The sequence below is a fragment of the Wasmannia auropunctata genome, unplaced genomic scaffold, assembly GCF_000956235.1.
Source record: "Wasmannia auropunctata unplaced genomic scaffold, wasmannia.A_1.0 LD335787.1, whole genome shotgun sequence".
In the NCBI taxonomy this organism is placed as follows: Eukaryota; Metazoa; Arthropoda; class Insecta; order Hymenoptera; family Formicidae; genus Wasmannia; species Wasmannia auropunctata.
In genome coordinates, this window is record NW_012027103.1 from 432740 (window position 1) to 441685 (window position 8946).

The 8946-nt window shown below is 31.0% G+C and overlaps 2 protein-coding genes and 1 long non-coding RNA gene across 3 annotated transcripts; 1 reads left to right on the forward strand and 2 right to left on the reverse strand.

Moving 5' to 3' along the window:
- The first annotated feature begins 236 nt into the window (after positions 1 to 236).
- LOC105456075 (translational activator of cytochrome c oxidase 1) lies at positions 237 to 2187 on the forward strand. Its single transcript, XM_011699853.1, has 4 exons — positions 237 to 843; positions 1097 to 1343; positions 1572 to 1731; positions 1903 to 2187. The coding sequence occupies exons 1-4, from the start codon at positions 663 to 665 to the stop codon at positions 2101 to 2103; spliced, it is 789 nt and encodes a 262-aa protein (XP_011698155.1). The 5' UTR covers positions 237 to 662; the 3' UTR covers positions 2104 to 2187.
- Positions 2188 to 2281: 94 nt separating this feature from the next.
- On the reverse strand, positions 2282 to 5552 carry LOC105456076. The gene is made up of 4 exons (XM_011699854.1): positions 5258 to 5552; positions 4985 to 5107; positions 4712 to 4892; positions 2282 to 4493 (listed from the first exon to the last, which is right to left on the reverse strand). The coding sequence occupies exons 1-4, from the start codon at positions 5328 to 5330 to the stop codon at positions 2495 to 2497; spliced, it is 2376 nt and encodes a 791-aa protein (XP_011698156.1). The 5' UTR covers positions 5331 to 5552; the 3' UTR covers positions 2282 to 2494.
- Positions 5553 to 8403: 2851 nt separating this feature from the next.
- Positions 8404 to 8886, reverse strand: LOC105456077. Its single transcript, XR_975213.1, has 2 exons — positions 8808 to 8886; positions 8404 to 8713 (listed from the first exon to the last, which is right to left on the reverse strand). It is a non-coding gene; the product is annotated as an uncharacterized LOC105456077 (long non-coding RNA).
- Between the last annotated feature and the right edge of the window lie 60 nt (positions 8887 to 8946).

Here is an 8946-nt window from a genome sequence, read left to right on the forward strand (position 1 = left end):
AAGATCCCACTATTTCCGATTACCTTAGTAATTTTAGCCGATTATACATTTAAGATGAAATCTTTTCGTTTTCCTTTGTCCATTTTTTTCAAATTGTAATTTATTTATATAAATTATACGTTTTACAATTTGCAATTCTTAAATGCAATCAATTGATTAAGCTAATCGGACGTGATGGGAGGGACCAATCCATAAAAATATAAAAATTGTAGAAGTCGCCAAGTGGCTCCATCTCGCGTTAAACTTCGAAGTTTAATATCGAACTTTCGGCTCTGTTTAGTTTGTTTGGTTGATAAAAAATTGACGATAATCAATTACTTGAGTTATCGCGTCGATCTGCTGCATATGTGTGATTTTTTATTTAATTAGCGATGAAATTAAATGAATTGCTTGAAATTGTATGATATTCTATCATGATTAAACGCTGTGCGAACGATTTACGATTCTAACCTCCTTCATAGTAGATCTAACTTCTAACCGTTTACAGTTTAAAGAGTATTTTTCTACGTTTTCCATTCTTAAAATAAGACAGTCGCATGTAGATACCGAGTATTGAAGAAAAATTAAGAGGCGAAAGACAAGCCGTAGTCGGTAGTTCGCCAAAAAGCGAACCTATAATATATTGTCGTCTGCTACGAGATGCACCGTAACCCTTCCCAAAAATGGCTCAAGTATTGAACAGATCACTGATCAACAGGCGTATTTATTTTCTGTTGAACAACAGTAAAAGATTCGCCGGTCATAGCAAATGGGCGAATATAAAGCATATAAAGGAGGAAAATGATAATAAACGAATGGTACTATTTCATCACCTGAAGCTACAAATGACAATTGCAATACAGGGTATGTAATATTTTCATTAATTGTGACTTGTGTGTAATGATAAATGCTAAACAATAAATTCCCATATATATATATATATATATTTATATTATATTAAATAAAAAATTCTACTCGCGTAATTAATAGCTAATTTGGAATATATTTTTTCAATGTTCTTATACATGTCATTTACATTTGATTTTGTTGCAACATAATGATTTTATAATAATTAAATATGGGTTCAAGTTATGAAAGAAAAAATGTTTTTTTTTAGAGAACGGCAGTGCGAAGCCTAGTAATAATTCGAAATTGGCACAACTCATCGAACGAGCTAAGAAGGCGAACATGCCTGCGGCATCGATAAAGTCTTTTCTCGAGAAAATGGAGGCACGCAAGAACAAGACTCAGACAGGTGTGCTAGAAGTTCGTGGACCAAGTGGTTACGTCATGCTCGTACGTTATACAACGGATAATCCCAAGACGTTCGCAATTCAGCTGAATATAAAACTTAAAAAGACCAAGTATGAACGATATGTATGTCTCCAGTATATATAAAATGTCAACTCGAAATACATTACAAAGTATTATCTGAGAATGTTTAGAAACGAAATTTTGCTTTACTATGTTACCTAATACAATATCTGCTCATCATACAGTTCTTTTGTATACAAATGTTATACGAGCCAGCATAAATTAAATATTTCAAAATGTAGTATCTTTCGTCTAATATTTCTTAATTGTGCACACAGAGGAAAAGCTACAGATACCTCTGCGAAAAACGCATTTACTCATGCCGGCAGTATAATAGTCGAAAAAAAAGATAATTTGGAACAAGCTATGGAGGATGCCATTAACATAGGTGCAGAAGACGTGGAACAATTCGAAGAGAACGATACAGAATATTTCCAGGTATTCAATAAGAGAGCTTATATTTTAATTAATTATAAATAATCTTTAAAAATTGTAATCACGTACAAAAATATATACAACGAAGAACATGTATGTGTTTGGATATGCATGTACGATATCAAAATTACAATTTGTATATATTTATTATATATTAGGTTTTTTTTGTTACAGTTTAGATGTGATCCAAAGCTCTTAAGCAAAATAAAAAACTTGTTAGAAGATCACCAATATTGTGTACTTTCAGCGGAAGAGGATTATATACCACGAATTGTAATAAAATTAAATGAATCAGATTTGGAAGAGGTTTCTCGTATTCGCGAGGCAGTTTTAAGCTTAGAAGATGTCAGTCACATACATGATAATTTAGCATAATTTATGATATGAGAGATAAATGTATATAAGATTTCAATTGTACATTTTACACAATAATTATGATTAAAAAATTTATTCAAAAAAGTCAGGAACGCTGAATAAATTTTGTATATTACAAATTATACATTTTTTTAAATTTGAATAGAAGATATGAAGAATTGTTATTTCAATATAAGGATTTTTGTATAAAAAATATCTTTATTGAAATCACATTATCGGTCAAATAAATATAGTTATAAATACAACTTATTTCATCTTACAAATCAATACACATTAATGTATATTAATTAAAAATACACGCATACTTTTATTTAATAATATTTGCATATGTTATAAATGTCGTTATGTATAAAAATGCTTTATTACTAAAACTACTCTATATATATATATATTATAGTTCACATTCAACATCATCTGTACCATAACCTTTTATATTGTGAATATTAGAACCTGGGAACTCTAATATTGCATTGTTATGGAAAAGTGTTATCAGCATTTTCTTAGACATTCTCGCTTTTACATTCCATGGGCTATTGATTATATTGTCGATAGCATTAATCACTTTACCTTTTTTTGAAGGTGTTTCGGTACACTCCGCATTTTCTATTTCGTCCTGTTTTGTAACATTTACGTCCGCAACTTCTTTGTTATGATTAGAAGAATCTTCTACGTCAGACGCATTCTTATGTTTTGATTTCTTGCTTTTTTTATCTTTTTTTACTAATTTTTTGGCATTTAAATCCTGCTCCTTATCAGTGTTTTCCTTATCGGAGATTTCCCTTTCTGTATTACAAACATTAATTTCATTCGAATCTTCTTTGTCGAGGCTTTTCCTTTTCTTCTTCTTTTGTTTAGTTTTTTCTAATGATTTTTCTTCTTCTTCTTTGGTTGTAGGATCTAGCAACGTTTCAATTATTGCTGCATCTTTATTTTTACTCTCGATTAAATCATTTTGTTGTCGCCTTGAATCTGATTTATCTAATATCTTGATATCTTGTTGATCATTGCTTATTTCAGTTTGAATTGTATGTTTTTCACTCTTGCAATTTTCCTTATCTTTTTTCTTTTTCTTTTTACATTTCTTGGATATTGCCGTTTCTTCTTCTTCTTTACTATCCTTAGCTTTCTTCTTTTTATTGCTTATTACTTTTACAATTTCAATGTCTGGCTCTTCGTTTATGGCATCAAGTACTATAATGTCTTTGGCTCTTTTCTCTTCTTTTTCTTTCTTTTTCTGCTTCTTCTTCTTCTTCTTTAATTTTGGTTCCACATTGTCTGTTTCTCCATTTTCAGCACCATTAGTATCCAAAGTATCCTCCGATTCTGTACTGATTTCAATTATTTCCTTTTCTGGTGACTCTTGTATCGTTTCTAGATTGGATACCTTCCTTTTTTTAACTTTCTTATTTCTATGCTCGTTCAACTCGTTATCATTAATTTCTTCAAATAATATTTGCACATCTAACGCTTTATTGACAAATCCATTCGTCACAGGAGTCGCAGTGCTCTCGTGCTTCCGTTTCTTTTTGCTCTTCTTATTTTCAACCTCAAATTTATCCAATGTGACCTCTCCTTTCCTTTTGTTCTTAGTGGAATTTAAATTGTATTCGTACAACATGACGTGATCGTTAAATGTTACACGTTTCTTGCCATTTCTTTCGTCCGTCAGATCTAAACCGCAGTTTTCGAGGCCAAACTGTGCTCTGACCACTTCAAACTCCTTGCCATTACAATCTTCCTCAGGTCTTGCGTCTAGATTGAGGGCTGGATTAATGAAACCGTTTCTGCAATCACCATCAATGACTTCCGTTTTTAATTTTTTTCTCGCGTTACGTTTATCTATTTCAGTGACATGCAAATTGTCACTTTCAAATTCCTTCTTTCTCTTCTTCATAGACTTTGCAGGAGATCCACGGTTGGTGCCACCGGCAGTTTCTGTAGGACTATTCAATCCCAAGCAAGGATTATCGAAAGCGTAACTGCTTTTTCCGTCAGAATCTTTTAACGCTCCGTAATTGGCCACCGATTGGGTACCTTCCGTTTTCGATATAAATCCAAAACCAACGTGTTGATCACTCTCACTTTCAGAGTCAGTCGTTCGGTTCTCAGTCATACTGCTCGATAAGTTTGCATCGTTGTTTACATTATATGTCGAGCGATCAGTATTATTATAATTCGACTTAAGTTTGAAGTAATCGGCCATATTACCGCCGTTAATTGTGGCGACTCCGTACCAATTGTCTCTGACGCCAACTTCTGTCTCAGGGATATCATCCTTCTTTGTCTTGCTCTGAATTTTCTTCTCCGCTAATTCCTTTTGGCCAAATATATTTGCCAGATCCTTTGACTTGTACTTAGTTATATCCTTGCCACGTGTGAACTTCTTGTAACTGCAAATAAATTAGTACATTTTCATTTCAAAAAAACATACTAATAATAATAAGAAATAGACGAAATATATTTATTAGTGTTATTTTTATAAAGAAAATTATAATATTTGTAAAGATAGATATCACAAAAAGTGCTTGGAATTTTGTCCAAATCTGAGTGTGTAAATCTTGTGTTTACAGATATTTGTGCAGAAATAAGAGACTAATGCGATGCTTACTGTATGCGAGCATGACTCTGCTTAGACTTCAGCTCGATAGACTGTCCATTGAGATTAGCGTCTTCATTCGCTGAATTTTTACCAGCGTCTTGATCCTGATTTCCATTGAGCTGCTGCAGCAAGTCCCCAAATTTCTCCTGATGCTCAGTCCACATCTCGACATTTTTGTCATATCCTACACCTTTTAAAAAGGAAATGACATTTCATTCAAGCTTGCAATGCCTCTACAAAATAGTCAGTCTATATATAAAAATTATAGATTGTTTTAGTTACCAGTTGTATCGTTCTTGTGCGACACGCTAGAAAATTCTGTAATGCCTTGCTCGTTAGCGCCAAGTCCTTTTCCTTTCGTCCAGCCCATCTTCTCCAACATCCTCTGGCCGAATTTGTTCGAGTCTGTGTGTGTCGACGTTAACATATCAATGGAGAGAACACGAATTGAGATCACACAGTGTGCAATGAATGCAATAATCGGGCATGTAATAATTTATAAATCACAGGCAGAAGTGAACTTTATGCGGCTTATGTGTCTCAAAATATATTAACCTTCGGTCCACCACTTTCCTCGTGGATTGAGACTCCATTTCTGCTTTTGCCGACGCTCCGCAAGCATGGACATACTTCCCAATTTAACTTTCGATCTCTTTAATACAACGATCGAACGACTAAATTAAAAGCGATGGAACCTCACTTTTCTTCACGACATCAATTCCAAAAGCTACTCTTATTCTTCCGACAGAACAATTTGCATTAACAAAACTCAAGTATGGTACAATACTAAAATACTTTATGCTCGCGGGAAGATGAGGACTTATATTAGGTTTATAGGTTATGAGTTGTTCATACCGTTGAATGTCGATATTCGATGTTATCGACTATTCGATATTTTTTCTGTATTTGAATCGAAATATCGAATAGAGAAAAAGTATGAATATAATATCGAATAAATACTTTAAAATTATTCAGAAAACGAATATTTTTAAAACTCTGTACGCATTGCATGTACTGCAAAAGTTTTTGAGAATTTCAAGCAACGCGAACAAACCTAATATTCATCACTTTCTCTTTTTCCAATACTTGAATATCTCCAAATCGACCATATATATATTAGCCATTCATTAAAGATTCGCAACCAGCGAGCAAAAAGAAATTTCATGCAAAGATATAAATAGAAACATTAGCAATTTAACCTAAAATTAATATACAATAAATGTACATTAAAAATATTTAATTGCATATTAAATGCACATATTAAAAAATATTTAATTTTTAATATCTAAAGCCCCATCTACATAAGTCGCAAACGCACAACGCAAACGCAAACGCGGAGAAAAAAAAAGAACGAAACGTCAAAAAATAAAAGAAAAGAAAGAGAGAAACGTCTGCGTTTGCGTTTGCGTTTTGCATTTGCGACTTATGTAGATGGAGCTTAAAAGATTTGGGAAAAAATGATGAGAATTAAAATATAAAATATTGAAATATTAATAAATATTAATATTAATATTAATATTAATATTAAAATATTGTATATATTTGAATCGATAACAGTAATTCTTTTATCGGTATTTTCGTGACATATAGTGATTTCGTTTTTGTATGACCGATTTCTACCGCATTGTCAGCTATCTTGTATATTTATGGCTTTAAGTTGCATTACTAACTTTTTATTATCATACGTCAAATATATAATTATCAAGCGAAGCAGTAGCGGCGCGACGCCAAGTATATAAAAAGACGAAAGATGACCTGTGAGTATACGGGCACTGTCATTGTCGAGGCGCTATACCGCTTATTTATCTCGGACTTTTATCTTGACAAATTTCTGATTTAAATATTTTAAATATTTTAAATATTTGATATTTTGATCACTTAACTTTATTTTCTATTTAATCTCTTGACTTACGGATTTAGTATCTATAATTCTAATTTTTTAAATTGTTTTTATTATATTATTTATTCCTTATTTATTCTTGTTATACGATTGACGAATCATGACTCTTTGTTCCCTAGAGACTCACACGACAAATTTGTATATGTGTATGTTGGATGACCGTATTACGAACTTCCACAGTTATCGGTAGGACTATGATTAAGTTCACCTGCGATACGAATATATGACAACAAATATACAAACACCTTGGAGTGCACAAATGAATATCGTATGAAAAAAAACTCTAAAATTGTATGTATAGGTATATATCACATAGAATATGAATTTATATTGTTAACTATTTTATATATTAGAATTATATTATAATTGTTTATCTCTTTTAAGATAACCATATATTTAGAGTCGAAACGTCAGAGTTCTTAGTAAATTAATGTATATTTTTTGTGTATATTTGGAATAATATTAAGATTATAGATGTATGAGCAAATTCGTCCTGCGTTGGCTCAATAACGCTTGTCCTTACTATTCGAATCTTTATTCTTAAGGGTCTTTGACACACTTAATTTTTTTAAATTTAATATCATATTTGTTTTTAAACTTTTATTTGTTAAAATATTATTTTTGGTTCAGGAAAAATGTAACGTACAATACTTTTTTTATATACTTGGCGTATAAGACTAAGCTTCGTAAGGATATGTATCAGTAAATAATTTCCTTTATCGATTAGAAACATTCGGCGTGTACTACATTGATTGTCGCTTCTTTTTTTGTGTGGTTCACTGTTGTATCAATTTTAAAACACAAATTTCTAAAGGACAACACAAGCAAAAATTTGGTATTAAATGTTTAACTAGTTAGCAAATAAAATGCGCACTGTTGCACTTATCTTTGTTATCATGGCGATTCATTGCCTGCATTTAACTGTTATTTAAATAATAAGCTGCTTATCCTTGGGCGGCGACTATTTTAGGTATTCAAAATAATTATTATCAATTGTAGATGGTTACTTTTATCTGGAAGTCATTTTTGACACGCGGCAATAACACTACATAAGAAAATAACAATGGAATAATACCGAGGTCATATTCTCAATTGCAAATCGCTTATAAATTTTATTTCAATTTTTTATATATACGTATAATTTTTGATTCAATGCAAACAAATATTTAATGAAAAGGATCGAAATGAACACAGAACGGCGCTAATATTATTCTGAATTATCATTAATGTAACGTTGCGTAAATTAATTGAAAGTAGAGTGAGGACTAAGTTCAATTGGAGTAAAAAAAAATGCATAAAATTATTCTTATAAAATATTATAAAGAATAAATCTTATAAATTATAAACGTAGTAGTAGTTTTTAAAAACATCTTATATTCTGTACGGATTAGAATTATTTTAATATTTTAGTTTTTATATAGTAAATTGTAACTATGTTATTTACAATTTTTGATGGTTTATATAATATATCGTACAAGTCTATAATGTAGTCTTACACATTTCTCGATAATATATGCATTTTATTTAGGTATGTAATTATAAATAAATTATGATAGGTTTAATATATGGGTAAGTAAAACGCAAGTAGAATGTATATGTATAGTGCTACGAGAATGAAGTCGGTTTAATATATGGATCAATAATTAACAGTCAAGAATCATAAAAAGATGACTGATCGAGCGATGTGTTGAGGACGGATATAAGATGCGATATGTTCAAATAAACGTATTCATTAAACAAAGAATTCATTTAATTTTGTAACAAAAAAGTTATGTAGAAGGAAATAAAATTTGAAACAATGTTATGCTGACCATTCTTTTATTTTATAAGCCCATCACCTAATAAAGTTGTTAACACGATTAAATAATAAGTGCATAGAAATTACAATATTTTGTAATGAAAGTTTAGCAACTGCTTATTTCAATACTTATAGAATTGTATTAAGTGCAAAAGAGATTAAAAGCAAAAAATAACGTCTTATAACTTCTTAAGTCTACAGTATGAGAATAAGCTGTCCAATATAATCATTTATCGATGCTTGGAAACCTATCCCGAAAGCTTGGTCGACTCTGTACCCATTGCATTGTGTACTGATTCCGCAGATCTTTTACCTGCAAAATACATTTCCACGAACAAAATTAGCATTAATAATGGGGTGCGTTTTTTATTGTAAATATGTATTTAATTCCAGAGGAAAACACATACCCGTTAAACCACGTTTACCTAATTCCGCAGATAGACCCATCTTTATTGGACCTGTACAATTCATTTCCACGAATAAAATTAGCATTAATAATGGGGTGCGTTTCTTATTGTAAATATATATTTATTTCAAGAAGAAACA

Coding starts and splice junctions, on each gene's coding strand:
- LOC105456075 (XM_011699853.1), top strand. CDS start 663: ATGGCTCAAGTATTGAACAGATCACTGATCAACAGGCGTATTTATTTT. Junction 844..1,096: donor AATGACAATTGCAATACAGG/GTATGTAATATT, acceptor GTTTTTTTTTAG/AGAACGGCAGTGCGAAGCCT. Junction 1,344..1,571: donor ATAAAACTTAAAAAGACCAA/GTATGAACGATA, acceptor TTGTGCACACAG/AGGAAAAGCTACAGATACCT.
- LOC105456076 (XM_011699854.1), bottom strand. CDS start 5,330: ATGTCCATGCTTGCGGAGCGTCGGCAAAAGCAGAAATGGAGTCTCAAT. Junction 4,893..4,984: donor GCACAAGAACGATACAACTG/GTAACTAAAACA, acceptor CCTTTTTAAAAG/GTGTAGGATATGACAAAAAT. Junction 4,494..4,711: donor CAGAGTCATGCTCGCATACA/GTAAGCATCGCA, acceptor ATTTATTTGCAG/TTACAAGAAGTTCACACGTG.